This window comes from Clupea harengus, chromosome 15 (assembly GCF_900700415.2).
Source record: "Clupea harengus chromosome 15, Ch_v2.0.2, whole genome shotgun sequence".
Taxonomy (NCBI): Eukaryota; Metazoa; Chordata; class Actinopteri; order Clupeiformes; family Clupeidae; genus Clupea; species Clupea harengus.
This window is the reverse complement of record NC_045166.1, coordinates 13,926,183-13,942,350: the sequence shown is the minus strand read 5'-3', so window position 1 is coordinate 13,942,350 and position 16,168 is coordinate 13,926,183. Positions and strand designations below refer to the sequence as shown.

Sequence of the window (16,168 nt, the reverse complement as noted above, 5' to 3'; positions counted from 1 at the left end):
ACACACACACACACACACGATCTCTCTCTCACACACACACACACACACACACACACATACATGATCTCTCTCTCACACTCTCACACACACACACACACACACACACACACACACACACACATGATCTCTCTCTCACGTACACTCATTATCTATGTCTCACACACACACACACACACATACACGATCTTTCTCTCACACACACTCACACACACACACACACACACACACACAATCTCTCTCTCACACACACATACACACACACATGATCTCTCTCTCACACACACATGCACACACACACACACACACACACACACACACACATGATCTCTCTCTCACGTACACTCATTATCTCTGTCTCACACACACACACACACACACACACACACACACACGATCTTTCTCTCACACACACACACACACACACACACACAATCTCTCTCTCACACACACATGATCTCTCTCTCACACACACATGCACACACATACACTCATGATATCTCTCTCACACACACACACACACACACACACATAGATACATGATCTCTCTCTCACAAACACACACATACACACACATACACACGTTTCCCTCTCTCTCTCTTACACACACACACACACACACACACACACACACACACACACACACACACACACACACACACACACATACAAACAGATGCACAGCCACATTTTGACACCCACCCACATCATCACACGCCACATTTCAAGCACCCATTCATCAATATGTCTTTTAATGAACACACATTGTTGATATATGCACACATATATATGTAGATTTACAGACATCAAATAAATTAAACACTGCATATTTGACTGCATCACACACACCCCCCCACACACACACAGAAACACAGAGAGAGACACACACACACACACACACACACACACACACACATAATGTACACACATGCAGGGTAGAATAGTACAGGTTGGTCTATTTTCTGCGCACTTTTAGGGCTGAGGTGTGTGTGTGTGTGTGTGTGTGTGTGTGTGTGTGTGTGTGTGTGTGTGTGTGTGTGTGTGTGTGTGTGTGTGTGTGTGTGTGTTTGTGTGTGCGTCCGTGCGTGCGTGTGTGTGTCTTTCATAGCCAAGCATGAGAGATGAGCAGAGCCCTTTGGAGAAGGAAGGTCACACTCTCTGTGTTTATCAAAGAAACTACAAGGAAACTGATTGTTGGTCTCCTGCAAGTGAAGACTAGATGTGACGGTTCTGAATGGTTTCGCCTCAACCAAAGTTAATGAAAGCAACATGCTGCAATATGCTGTGATGTCATTCATAAAGGTTATAGATGTCTATTTAAAGAGATTTCCTGAAGCCACGCACACACAGACACCTTCACTGCAGCGACAGGTTCACTGGCTAACACACACACACACACACGCACACACACACACACAAATGCACACAAACACACACACTAATCATCCCCAAATGCCGCTATGAGATTATAAAAGATGGACCAAATGATGGCAGCTTCAAGGTGGAGGGAGAATAATATGGCAGAAGAGCATAAAAGCAGGTTGAAACTGGGTGTCCTGTATAGGAGAGCGAAGAGCACAGTCTCTCCCCCCTGATTGTCTCGCCTGTGGTAAAACCTCCAGCGGCCATGAACACAACATCAATGCAAAATCAGCCAGTAGAACGCACTCGTTAGAAACTTAGTACAATTATTATAGTATAATTAATACTTAACTAATACTTTATATTAATGAATGAATGCTAACGTAATATGTTAATAAATACTAAACTAGTATATGAATGAGTGTTACGTGGGGAGCCGTATTGTGCGTTTGTTCTCCCTACCGCTCTCTCTGTCCCCCTCTACAGGTGACCTGGCGTCTGATTGGGCTGCGTTTGTGGGTTGGCCTTCGCCTATAAAAGCGGCCCATCTCACACACCGGCCCTCTCTCTGGCTCGCTGGCTCACCCTTTCATTCCAGCCACACCCCGACTCCACTTCCGGTCGGACTCTGCTGTGGGCATGCTGCACGGTGCTCCGCTGGCGCCCTGCTTTAGTCATTGTTTGTTGCTATCGTTAGTTTGACGCGAACTACCCGGTTGTGTTTAGCGTACTTTACTTTATGTTTACTATAGAACTGGTGGTGTCAGGTGGTGGGTTTTTGCACGCTTTAAAGCTTAGTTTAAGTTCAGAGTAGGAAGATTCCCGGAAGACTCACCACACTCCTTTGTCCTTTTGTTTGAACGGGAGTTTAGTTCCCCATTTGTTTTCTAAGCAGACTGTGTGAGGGTTTGTTTTTCTGTTTTGTTATTCCTTATTTTCACCGCCACCATGTTCTTCCGTTAACTCTTTGATTTATCAATAAATATATTACCATTTCACCGTCACCATTTCTCTTGGCTTCTTTATGTTATGTTTGCCATTTCTTTAAGTTGATGGTATCGTAACATAAAATGGGGGCTCGTCCGGGATTGAACAGAGCTTTGCAATTTTTTGCCTAGTTATCTCTGATTTTCCCTACGTGGAAAATCTTTTTCGTTGTGAGCGCACTGCTCCGCATCGCAGCCTACGGTTGTTGGCTGTTGGTGCCTTTAGCCATAGTCTTGGTGACTTTGATATGCCCAGTGTTTTTCATTCATTTTTGCCCGTTGCTGTGGCAGCGACATATAGATATCGCTCGTAATGTTTGATATAGATGCGTTTGTGTCGTCTCCGACATTGGAGGCGTTATTGACTGCTACACGCGATGATCTTGTCCGAGTCGCTGGCCACTACAAGCTGGAAGTTCGTGGTTCTCCCGGTAAAGCCGAACTTCAGGAGAAGCTCACTGCGGACTTGCGTGGACTTGGAGTGTTGGGAGATGCGAGCCCTGATGCACCCGAAGCTGGTAAGACTATTCCTTCTCCTGGCCCTACTTCTACAAAAACTGCTTTAGAGTGGAAACGTTTAGAACTTCGTGAAAAGGAACTTGATTGGGAACGTGAGAAAAATGTGTTGGAGGCTGATAGGCAGAATCTTAGAGACCATGATCGAAGAGAACAGGAGTTGCGTTTGAAAGATATGGAATACACACAGGCGTTACGTCTTAAAGAGATGGAGTTGAAGGCCCGTGAGTCTGGTGTACTATTAAGGCCAGACCACTTTGATGTAACCCGAAACATTCGTGTTGTTCCTCCTTTCAGAGAAGATGAGGTGGATAAGTTCTTTGCGCACTTTGAGCGTGTTGCAACTACGCTTAAATGGCCCAAGGAAGCTTGGCCCATGACTCTCCAATGTGTCTTTGTAGGTAAGGCGCAGGAGGCTTACTCCTCGTTAAGCCTCGAAGACGCAGCGGACTATGAGAAGGTGAAACAAGCTGTCTTGCTTATTTACGCGCTCGTGCCTGAAGCTTATAGACAGAAGTTTCGGAGTTATCGTAAGCCTGAATCCCTCGCATATGTTGAGTTTGTTAGAGGGAAAGAAATGCTCTTTGATCGTTGGCTAGGCTCTCAAGAAGTGACATCATTCCAAGCTCTTCGTGATCTAATGGTTCTTGAGGATTTTAAAAACTGTCTGCCACAATCAGTCGCTACTCATATAAGTGAGCATAAAGATTTGACACCTGCTAGTGCTGCCGTGCTTGCTGACGAGTATGTACTCACGCACAAGCGTATGCCTGCTTTTACTGAATCTCCGCAAAATGTTTCCATCTCTCCAAGGTTTAGAGTTTCCGACTGTGCCGCTCCTTCTCCGGAGATGCGGGCACCTTTGGGTTTCAGAGGAACCCCAACCTGCAGTTATTGTAAGAAGCGTGGTCATGTTCTTGCCGAGTGCTTTTCTTTAAAGCGCAAGAATCAGGCACAACAGCATGCAAGTTCAAGGTTCTCTGAATCGGATTTGTGACTTGCTGGTTTGTCTCCCTCTGTGAAAGACACTAAACGTGACAACATTTTCGCACCATTCATATTGGGTGGATTCGTGCTTTGTCTGGTGAGCCTGGTGCGCGCGTTCCGATCAAAATATTGCGCAACACGGGTGCATCACAGAGCTTTATTTTGCAAAATGTGTTGCCTTTTAGTTATCATTCTTTTACTGCAAATAGTGTACTACTTTGAGGTTTCTAAATGGGATTTGTCAATGTCCCTTTGCATGAGGTTACCTTGTTTTCTGAGCTGGTTACTGGAAATGTTAGCCGGCCCTAAAGTATTGCCTGGTCTTATTGTAACCCATGCATCGCCAGATCCTTTATTAAATGATGACCTTTTAACAAATTTCCCTGAGGTTTTCCCCTCTAGTGTTGATACCCGTGCCATGGCACAGCGCGCTAAAGAGACTGAGAACTTGGAAGACGAAGTAATTGATCTGAGACTTTTGTCGTCCAACCTTCACTCTTTGGTGGCGACACCTTGTCAGATTTGTCGCCATCTCTCTTTTTGATGTTCCTAAATTGTCTAAGCCGAGAGCATCTTATGTAGGAACAGAAAAATGACCCTTCTCTTACTACGCTCTTTTCTGAAGTTATGTCCGACGAGGACATTGAGCAATGGCCTCTTGGCTATTTTTCCCGAGATGGTGTCTTAATGCGCAAGTGGAGACCTCTTATGGCCCCTGCGCAAGATGAGTGGATAGTTCTCTATTACATTGTGGTCCCTGTCTCTTATTGTGATCGTGTAGCTAATGATCACTATTTCTCAGGTCATCTCGGGGTGAACAAAACTGCTGATCGAATCACCCCTTATTTCTACTTGCCAGGTATTTACCGTGATGTTGCAAAATTTTGTCGAACGTGTCATTCCGTCTCCACTCCTGATCGTAGGAGGAAGGAAACACGCTGTCACATCAATCTTTTGAAGGCCTATTGGGCTCGAGACGATCGTGGTGAACGTTCAGCTCATGTGCTTAAACCGTGCAATTCATCAACTGATAGTGACGCTCGCGGAATTACGGTGGCGTTGTCCGCTGCTTGTGGTGCTGAAGTTGTGTCTCCGCTGGTGGCCGCGGCTCAAGTTGAACATGTCTCCAACTGCTCAACAAGGTGCCGTGGCGGGTTCCTTGTGGAATGACGAAGGCCGTGCGCCGCCAGCACGAAGATATTTTCCCCGATGTGCCTCGCGGTACAACAGCGCGGTACATGACATTGATTTTGGCGCCATGCGCCCCATTAAGCAACATCCTTATCGCACAAATCCACACAAGCCTCTCCGAGGGTTTAATGTATTGGTTATTGTCAAATAAATTGTGGCTTTAGTTAAAAACAAAAACCAATTCAAGTCAAATGTCTTTTGATGATTGCATTTAACCCTTTTGTTTCCCTACAGTTCAGTGGTGCGTGAGACGCTGCTGGATGATAAGTGGCTTTGTGTTCTTTATATATATATATATATATAATGTATATGTGTGTGTATACATAGCTATATACATTTTCTTGTAAATATTGTATATATTGTAAATAGTAGAGTCCAAGTTTAAAAGCTATTGTTAGCTTAAGCCCCAATTTATTTTCTTAAGTGTGGGGGTGTTACGTGGGGAGCCGTATTGTGCGTTTGTTCTCCCTACCGCTCTCTCTGTCCCCCTCTACAGGTGACCTGGCGTCTGATTGGGCTGCGTTTGTGGGTTGGCCTTCGCCTATAAAAGCGGCCCATCTCACACACCGGCCCTCTCTCTGGCTCGCTGGCTCACCCTTTCATTCCAGCCACACCCCGACTCCACTTCCGGTCGGACTCTGCTGTGGGCATGCTGCACGGTGCTCCGCTGGCGCCCTGCTTTAGTCATTGTTTGTTGCTATCGTTAGTTTGACGCGAACTACCCGGTTGTGTTTAGCGTACTTTACTTTATGTTTACTATAGAACTGGTGGTGTCAGGTGGTGGGTTTTTGCACGCTTTAAAGCTTAGTTTAAGTTCAGAGTAGGAAGATTCCCGGAAGACTCACCACACTCCTTTGTCCTTTTGTTTGAACGGGAGTTTAGTTCCCCATTTGTTTTCTAAGCAGACTGTGTGAGGGTTTGTTTTTCTGTTTTGTTATTCCTTATTTTCACCGCCACCATGTTCTTCCGTTAACTCTTTGATTTATCAATAAATATATTACCATTTCACCGTCACCATTTCTCTTGGCTTCTTTATGTTATGTTTGCCATTTCTTTAAGTTGATGGTATCGTAACAATGAGTACTAAGCTAATATATGAATGAATACTAAATTAATATGTTGATAAATACTAAGACAATATATGAATGAATACTAAGCTAATATATGAATGAATACTAAGTTAATATGTTAATGAATACTAAGTTGAAATAGGAATGAATACTAAGCTTATATATGAATAAATACTAAACTAATATATGAATGAATACTAAATTAATATGTTAATAAATACTAAAACAATATATGAATGAGTACTAACGTAATCTGTAAATGAATACTAAGTTAATATGTTAATGAATACTAAGTTAATATATTAATGAATACTGAGCTGCCACACCTCTGACGATGATGGTAGTCGACTTCTTGGCCGGGTTGCCCACGTTGTTACTGGCCACGCAGCTGTAGACGCCGGCCTCATCCGAGGAGATTTCGCGCAGTGTGAGCGTGCCATCCTTCACCTGGCTCCTCTCCGGCAGAGCCCCACCCCCTCCAGTCGTCCAGTTGAGCGTAGGGTGAGGCTCGCCCGCCGTGGTGATGCACACCAGCGCCACCATCTGGCCAGGGTTCACTACGATAGGATCCTCCACCAGGAGCTTGATGGAGGGAGAAGCTGTGGGAGGAAGGTCCGAGACAGAGACAAAACAGTCTTAATGTTCTACAGATCTTCTACATTAGTTCACTTAGAGGATGGATGTGGCTTTGTTTTTTTTGGCTTGTCTAAACAAATTCAGGTTAAAATGTATGGGATGCTTCACCTTTAAACCACAAGGGTCTAGATTCAGGCCCTTTTGTGGTTCTTGCCTGCTGCGATATTTTTACAAATGTAAGCCATTTTCAAACAGTGGTTCCAAATTCAGATTGACTTGTTTAAGTTCTGCCCAATTCATGTAACACATTTATTTGTTTGAGTTCTGCTACTAATAATATGTAATAATCTGCTACTAATAATATGTAAGTGGCATTACGGGTGGGTTTAAAAACTCTGTATTTATTTATTGAAGTAATTTTACTATGTTAAACTGATGTAACGATGTCATGTTTGTATTTTTCTCTAAAATCCCTATCAAATTATCATACTGTGAAAGGTAGTTTTCTTGCTGGAATATGTGCAGAAACCTACTGAACCACAGTGATAAACTGTTTCGGTCACTTGAGGTCTTGGGTATGTTATAAGCATAAAAGATCTTAATCACTCCAATCATATGACAACATAAATGGCCATCTAACATTGATGACCATTGTAGAATCAGAAAGTATCAATGCGAGGGCTGATGGCTAAAGGCCTTGAGCCAAGCCTTTTCACAGGGGCATATCTTCTGGAGAAGTGCAGAAGAAGACTATTTTCAGAAATAGTCAAGTCAAGTCAAATTTATTTGTAAAGCACATTTAAATTTAAATAATTTAGTCATAGTCATCCAGTTTCTCCTCTAATAGTAGTAGTTCATAAAGTTGTAGCTCCATGTTAGCCTTTAAGAGCTTGCTAAGAAGAAATGCCCCAGTCCTCTCCATATCTTTGTTTGTAGCTCCCTCGATGGAATTCCATCTTCTACTGTCTACTTCCAAAATGGCAGGTAGCCTCAAAATATTATGATAATACCCGAACCTGAGTGGAGTTTTGTTGACGATGGACTATGGAGGCAGAGGTAATGACAAAGTCTAGCATATGAATAGAACAGCTAATGAAGCGGTGGGTGTGTTTACGCTGCCCTACTGGTGCTCTGACTGGGAGATGCTACTCATTGAGCTCCACTGGCTGCCGGTAGCTGCTCGCATTAAGTTCATGTCACTTATGCTTGCCTACAGAGTGCTTGCTGGTTCTGCTCCCACCTACCTAAATGCTCTTGTAAGGGCAAATGTCACACCCAGGACGCTGCGCTCGTCTAGTGAGCGTCGTTTGGCACTGCCGTCCGTGCACGCACGGCAATCCAAACTATTCTCATTTGTAGTTCCACGTTGGTGGAACGAACTGCCTAGTACTACTAGAGCAGGGGCGTCCCTCTCTACCTTCAAGAAGCTTTTGAAGACCCAACTCTTCAGAGAGCACCTCCCTTACTAACTGGCACCTTGACTAGCACTTAACTTGCACTTCAGCAGTTACATTCCTGCACTTCTTTTTCCTTTCTAGGTCGTTTTTCTAATTCTTATGTAAAGTAGTATTTATTGTTACACCATGTTCTTTATTGCTCTTAGCTTGACTGTTCTCTCCATTGTACGTCGCTTTGGACAAAAGCGTCTGCTAAATGACTAAATGTAAATGTAAATGTAAAGATGTACATACCTGAACATTTCACTTATTTTAGGGACTTTTTTTTTTGTCAGGGTATTAATCTGAAGGAAAAACCTTTAAGGTTTGTTGCGACGCTATTACTGTGTTTGTGTCTGAAATGTGTGAAAATTGGATTTGAGATTCCAGACAAATCGGGGGGGGGGCTTGATGGAGACTTGTTTACAGCAATTAACAGCATTTAAAATGGTGAGATTTGCTTCATGCTTCACTAAAAGCACCTAATTCACCTAAGTGGCACGGTACTGTTTGTGGAAACAGCTTTTAACATGATGAGATTGGCTTGATGAGATTGCCTAGTCCACAGCTTCATGTGGGCCTATGCAAGGAGCGACATGGGGGCAGGACTCTGTGTGTGTGTGTGTGTGTGTGTGTGTGTGTGTGTGTGTGTGTGTGTGTGTGTGTGTATGTGTGTCTGTGTGTCTGTGTGTGCAAGGAGAGACATGGGGACAGTGCTGTTCATTGGACAGTAGTGGTGGGACCTCTCATTCACTTAGATGACAAGACTGCAGCTAAGGAGGCTAAGGTAGAGACATGACAGCAAGCAAACACTTACTACCAAGCAGATATGGTTGATAGAATCCCTACACAGAGGTGTGTGAGGTGAGGTGATGTGACGTGACATGTGATGTGTGACGGCGGCGTACCGGTCTTGTTGGTGAGCTGGAAGATGATGTTGGTGTCGGGGATGCCGCAGACGTTCCTGACGGAGGCCACGCAGCTGTAGTTGGCGTAGTCTTTGGGCCGCAGGTTCTTCAGCTTCAGAATCTTAGTCTCCCCCTGCAGCTCAGAGCCAGAGGCAGAGAGTGGTATGCAAATGTCTGCCTGCTACACAGACCGCAGGGCCGGAACCGGTCCAGAACCAGCCCAGAACAAGCCCATGCCAGACCAGAACCGGTCCAGAACCAGCCCGGAACAAGCCCATGCCAGACCAGAACCGGTCCAGAACCAGCCCGGAACCCAGCAAGGATTGAACAGAACCAGTGTCAGCTGTGATATGCCAAACAAGCCACTACCGCTTGAACATTTTGCCAAAAAACTCTAATGGTTTGTTCATTCATCATTTCTTTTAACAGAAAATGTCAATTAACAAGTCATTTAAACCCACTGCAATGTCAATTTGGGGTGCTCAATTTCCCATTTCTTGTTTTCGTGATCAGTGTGCATTGGTATTGTGTTCAAATGATTCAATGCACACTGTTTTTAAAAGTAAAAGTTGGTTATATAGTCAAAAGGGCCACTTGTTCGCTTGTTCAAATGGGCATGCTAAATCGAGTTTGTAATGCTAATATTTAATCAGAGTAATGGGTAAATAAACTGCAAGATTGGGTAATTAGAAATGACAATAGTGCTGTAGTGGTTCCATTCCAATGCCAAGCACTTAGTTTGTTTGTGACTGCTTAAATAAGCATAGCATTAAGGGTTTCATTTTCAGAAGCGAGACAAGAGACAGGACAATGCAATCAACCTTGAGTTAAATATGAAACAATAAGTCTCTCAGTTTTATGCATTTGTCATTGCATGCGTATGAATTAAAAAGTAGTCTGCGCCTACATTTCCTACGTACTTGTGATCTAGAAGTTTCTTTGAACTGTGTGTAGCTGAAAGGATTGCTCACATGAATGGAGAAGAGCCTCTGGTGAGACACGTTCTACGCCACTCTCTTACACAGCGTGGCCCAATGCATTTTAAATAGTGCCGGGCTTATTCTATTTACTGCAGACTAGTGGAAGCCGTCGACTCATTTCCCAACCGACGGGGGTGTGGAGTTATTAATTTGTGGAAATGATAACTGCTTTGTAGAAGGGTCACAGGAACACTGTCACCGCACTCTGGAACAGGAACGACACAGTGGGAGTCGGAAGACTATCGGCACATTCCGAAACGGGTGGAGCGCAGTGGGGGTCCTTCGTAGCGCTCGCCTTTGAATGGCCGTTTAACGCCGCGGATCTGGGAGCAGATGGTGACTGCAGCCGACGGGCTCGGACGGTTCCCTTTGATCTGACTCTTCCCCTCGCCCCCTCCCCCCCCTCCTCGCTCAGAAAGATTAGAAGATCAGACGGCTTTCCCTGTGCCAGTCCTCTGAAGAATGACCATTCAGCCTGTTCATTTTGTAAAGATCAACCCAAACTCCTCCCTTCCCCACCAACTCCCAAACATAATTCTATTAGACGCCTGACCAATCCCCCCGCCCCCCCCACTCACACACACACACTTCTCCTTCTTTCTCCCGTTGCTCTGGACGATGGCTGCAGGTCTACCACACTGAGCCTTTCTGAGCCAACGGACTGGAATTCAAATCTCTTGGTGAATTGAAGGACGAGAATGGAAAACAGAGATGGAGACAGAATGGGAAAAGAGACAGATAGATGGACAGAATGAAAGAGAGACGCCAAAGGGAGGGGATGAGATAGAGAGATAGATGGACGGAACGTGAGAGAGAGGCCAAGGAAGAGGATGAGAGAGAGACAGATGGACAGAACGAGAGAGATAGGCCAAGAGGATGAAAAAGACAAAGATGAAAAGTCACATTGAGACAGAAAGGGAGAGAGATGAACAGAATGAGAGAGAGAGAGGGGTGAGAGAGCGAGATAGATTAACAGAATGAGAGAGAGACAGATGAGCAGAATGAGAGAGAGGGGATGAGAGAGAGATAGATGAGAAGAATAAGAGAGAGGATGAGAGAGAGATATAGATGGGCAGAATGAGAGAGATAGATGGGCAGGATGAGAGAGAGAGGATAAGAGAGAGATAGATGAACAGAATGAGAGAGAGAGATAGATAGACAGAATGAGAGCGAAAGGGAGGGATGAGAGAGAGATAGATGAACAGAATGAGAGAGAGAGGATGATGGACAGAGAGAGATGGTTAGAATGAGAGAGAGCAGAAGAGAGAGCGAAAGAGAGAGAGAGAGAGAGAGAGAGAGAGAGAGAGAGAGAGAGAGAGAGAAAGGGAAATAGGAAAACATATGCATGGAGATAATGGCCCATGAAGACTAGAGAGATTACAGAGACGGAATTTGAAAGGACCAAGTGCTTTATGATTGTCATGCCTGATTTACTGAAGCAGTTACAAAGCACAGACACACACACACACATACAGCACAGACACACACATACACAGCACAGACACACACATACACATACAGCACAGACACACACATACACAGCACAGACACACACATACACAGCACAGACACACACACACACACCTACACAGCAGAGACACACACACACACATACAGCATAGACACACACACGTACAGCACAGACACACACACACACATACAGCACAGACACACACACACACACTCAGCACAGACACACACACACACAGCACAGACACACACACACACATACAGCATAGACACACACACACATACAGCACAGACACACACACACACATACAGCACAGACACACACACACACACACACACACACAATCATACAGCAGACACACACATACACATATAGCCAGACACACACACACAAAGCACAGACATACACACACAGCACAGACACACACATACACATACAGCACAGACACACACACATAAACAGCACAGACACACACATACACACACAACACAGACACACACATACAGCAGACACAAACACATACAGAAGACACACACACACACATGTAGCACAGACACACACATACACACACCAATGCACATACAGCACACACATACATACAGCACAGACACACACACACACACACACACACACACATACATACAGCACAGACACATACAGACAGACACACATACAGCACAGACACCCACACACAGCACACACACACATATACAGCACTAACACACACATACAGCACACACACACACACACACACACATACACATACAGCATGGGTTCCGTATGTATGCATTCAGACACCAGGAGGGTAATGCCTGAAGCGTGAGCTTTCAAAAGAAACTAGGATTAGGGCCTGTGGGATTTGTGTATAGTTCAGTAAGACATCATACTAAAACACAGGGTCTCATGATGTTAGCATCAGGTTGCCATGGTGTTAGTTTGGCATTATATAAAAACCTAACACAGGTTGCCATGGTGTTAGTTTAGCATCATATAAAAACCTAAAGCAGGCTTTCATGGTGTTAGTTTAACACATAAAAACCTAGCACAGGGATATATGACGTTAGTGTCTGCATGGGAAACTCATTTAAAATGTGTTAATACATAGTGGGAAACTGAGGGATAGAGAGCGGGTGAGCGATACAGAGGGGGAGAAAGAGAGAGAACAAGTGTGTGACAGCCATGAAATGCAGATGTGCGTGTTACACCTCCACCACAAGTGCCAATGTTGCTTTCACAAGCTCCCTCATGACTATTACATTATTGAACGTCAACACAACTAAACACATGCTCACAAAGAATCACACACATACACACACACACACACACACACACACACACACAACTAAACACATGCTCACAAAGAATCACACACATACACACACACACACACACAACTAAACACATGCTCACAAAGAATCACACACATACACACACACACACACAACTAAACACTTTCTCACAAAGAAACACACACACTTTAGCACTGTGGTGTCCCTCCCCTCCGTAGCTTCAGCCCCCCCTGAAGTCGTAAGCTGGCATTTAGTGCCACAAATACAAAAACAAAACAAAAACACACTTCTCTGTGATGTGCCTGTTGTTCACACGGTGGGGAATACGAGAGTGGTAAGAAAGAGAGAGAACGAAAGAGAGAATGGATGAAAGAGAGAGAGGAGCCCAGAAGACGAGTGAAAGTGTTTTGGGCATCGTTGCTAATAACTGGTGTGATCTTCATGCTGGATTTCAAAAGCCATGACTCGCTTCCCGTGTACAAAAGCACTCTGACAGACAGAGAACTCTCCCTCCCTTTCTCCTTTTCCATCCCTCTCTTTTTCTTTTCATCTCTCTCTCTCTCTCCCTCTCCCTCTCTCGAACCCTTCTGCCTTTCCTGTTCTCTTCTCCTCCTCCACTTAGCTGGCTCTAAGGCGGAACAAAGAGAACTGGTTCTCGAGTTCCTGTTGCTCGGCTGATAGAGTAAGGTGCTAACAACAGTGAGCTAACAGCAACAAGGTCATGGATTTGTTTCCCAGAGGGGGCACATAGGCTGCTAACGACCATCTATATCTTTACTGTGAGTCGCTTTGGATAAAGGCATCTGCTAAATGAATTAATGTTAATACATCTCCTCTGACCCGGGACTGATACAGATCCACCCATACAATTTGAGGCTAATCAGCTACCGCTGGACCCATTTGAGGCTAACCAACTACCGCTGGACCCATTTGAGGCTAATCAGCTACCGCTGGACCCATTTGAGGCTAATCAGATACTGCTGGATCCATTTGAGGCTAATCAGCTACCGCTGGAAGGGCTCTGTGTTTCTGTGAGGAGCGTTATGGTGTTCTGTATAGGCTTGTGACAGGTGGATCTGATGTGCACAGGTCAAAGGTCAAAGGTCACAGTCTCACTGCTCTTCATGTTCACCTGCTCTCTCTGTGACTTCAATAACATGCGTGTGTGAAGATGCAGAGTTCTACAAGGAGTGCGCTGTGCTGATTGCTTAGGTAAATACTGAGTGTAGAGTACCTAAGTCCACTTAAAACACAGAGAGAAACCTAGAGAGCGACTTCCTGGATCACTGAAGTACGTTAAAGGCTAGACTTAAGTATTTCTAAACTAGAAATGTCAGACTCTACGTGAGTCTGGCTTTCTAAAGTCAAAGCCAGGCTAACTAGGAGGGAGGTAATCCAGTGGGAGGGGGTGTGTAGTTATGCCAACATCAGTGCTCTGCTTGGACTGGTAGGTCCGAGCCCCCACTTGATATAGAAACATACCATAACTGGATTGACAGGTGTGATTAGTTCATCTTTAGTACACAAAGATGTGTGTAAAGTTACATAGTAATACAGGCTGAGGCTACAGACTACAGACTAAACATATTTAATTATGTTTGCTAAATACCTCACCTTAACCTTATGTGTACCAGTATTATACTATTACTCTATTCTCTATCTCCATTCCTCCAGATGGACTACAGCAGCAGTGTGGCGGTGCAGCTGCTCATACTCTTACCTGTGTGAAGAAGGGCTCGTAGATCTCCACACCCTTGTCGGAGCCCTGGGAGAGCACCTCGCGACCCCGGTGCCAGCTGTAGCGGACGGGCGGGTTGGAGTTGGCCACGCAGCGCAGGAACACCGTCCGCTCATAGTAGAACTGCTCCTTGGCCTCGCCGATGCTCTGGTGCACCGTCACCACCGGGGGGTCCAGGTCTGCGGGCGGAGGGGGGGGGGGACACACAGCACAGGGCACAGGGGGCACAGGGTTTTTTTTCAGTTGATCTACATGGGAGAGGGAACATGGCTTTAGCGGGGGATCCAGGAAGAGGGGAGAAAAAAGGACACTGTATGTTCAGAGGTCAAGACCATATGAAGGAATGTATGTCTATATGGAGAGTAGTGAAAGCTGTACTGTAACAATTCAAAGATCAAAGGTCAAAGGTCAAGGCTTTATCAGCATCTGAAGCACCCTGCTGAGGTCCAGTGTTGATGGGTGGTCCATTGGTGTGGAAACATTAACAACCCACCCCTCTCAGGGAGCCAATCAAACACTGTGATGAAGGTGAGGCTGGGTCCTGATGCTGCAGCGATGAGATAAAAATGAATTAATCTGTCAAGTCTTTTCTTTGTTCGCTCTTTTTTTATTTTTTTCTCTCTTTCTTTCTGGCCTCTGTGGATAAAGACATCAAAAGACCAAAGGGGGAGGAGAGGGGAGAGGATAGGAGTGGAGAGAAGACAGGATGACAGGAGAGAAGAGAGGAGATGAGAGGAGGAATGGAGAGGAGAGAGGAGGAGAGGAGGGAAGAGAGAAGAAGAAAGGAGGAATGGAGAGGAGAGAAGAGAGGATGTGATGGCATGAGAGGAGAGGAAGGTCAAGAGACGAGAGGAGGAGAGGACACAGATCCAAGGGGAGAAGAGAAAAGGAGAGAGGAAGACAGCAGAGGAGGGGAGAGGGGAGGAGAGGAGGGAAGGGGATGGTAGAGACAAAGAGAGTAGAGGACAGAGAAAAGAAGAGAGGAGAGGAGAGGAGAGGAGAGGAGAGGAGAGGACAAGAGAGGAGGGAGGAAGAGAGAGAAGGAGGGGAGTAGGCTCCTGTCCCCAACACAAATCATGTGTGAACAGAGCGGTGGAGATTTATGTGTGTGTGTGTGTGTGTGTGTGTGTGTGTGTGTGTGTCTCTCTGTGTGTGTCTTTCTGTGTGTGTGGGTCTCTGTCTCACCCCCGTCAGAGGAGCAAGCTCACTGATCAATAAGCAGGCATTACCTGACCCTGACATGGGGTGAATCACCTACACACACACACACACACACACACACACACACACACACACACACACACACACACACACACACACACACACACACACACACACACACACACACACACACACACACACACACACACACACACACACACCACCCACCTATAGGCTGGCTGCATCTCTTAGCCTTCCTATAGGCTGGCTGCATGTCTTAGCCTTCCTATAGGCTGGCTGCATGTCTTAGCCTTCCTATAGGCTGGCTGCATGTCTTAGCCTTCCTATAGGCTGGCTGGGCCCGGCCTGCTGGTTGTGAAACAGAGTCAGATTTAATCACCAGCCTCTCCGCCAGACACACTCAGCCTTGCTAAATACTAATCAGAATAGCCCTGGTGCCATTTCACTTGCTAATACGTGCTTTTTCGATACGGCCATTT

The 16,168-nt window shown here is 45.4% G+C and overlaps 2 protein-coding genes across 6 annotated transcripts in view; one reads left to right on the top strand and one right to left on the bottom strand.

Moving 5' to 3' along the window:
- LOC105909561 (MAM domain-containing glycosylphosphatidylinositol anchor protein 2-like) overlaps positions 1–16,168 on the bottom strand; it is a 219,706-nt gene that overhangs the window by 106,953 nt on the left and 96,585 nt on the right. For 3 of the 5 annotated variants that reach the window (XM_031581962.2, XM_042709933.1, XM_042709932.1), the window contains exons 4-6: positions 14,490–14,686; positions 9,030–9,165; positions 6,436–6,708 (exon numbers count right to left, since the gene is read on the bottom strand). In XM_031581962.2, the coding sequence (XP_031437822.1) occupies positions 6,436–6,708; positions 9,030–9,165; positions 14,490–14,686 (606 nt within the window). The remainder of the gene's footprint in view (positions 1–6,435; positions 6,709–9,029; positions 9,166–14,489; positions 14,687–16,168) is intronic. The other 2 variants (XM_031581965.2, XM_031581968.2) reach the window with 1 other exon arrangement.
- LOC116223841 lies at positions 2,477–4,033 on the top strand. Its single transcript, XM_031581969.1, has 2 exons — positions 2,477–3,575; positions 3,877–4,033. Exons 1-2 carry the CDS (start codon positions 2,659–2,661, stop codon positions 3,881–3,883), a joined length of 924 nt encoding a protein of 307 aa, XP_031437829.1. The 5' UTR covers positions 2,477–2,658; the 3' UTR covers positions 3,884–4,033.

What these genes read in the sequence shown, in the direction of transcription:
- LOC116223841 (XM_031581969.1), top strand. Translation starts at nt 2,659, where the DNA reads ATGTTTGATATAGATGCGTTTGTGTCGTCTCCGACATTGGAGGCGTTA.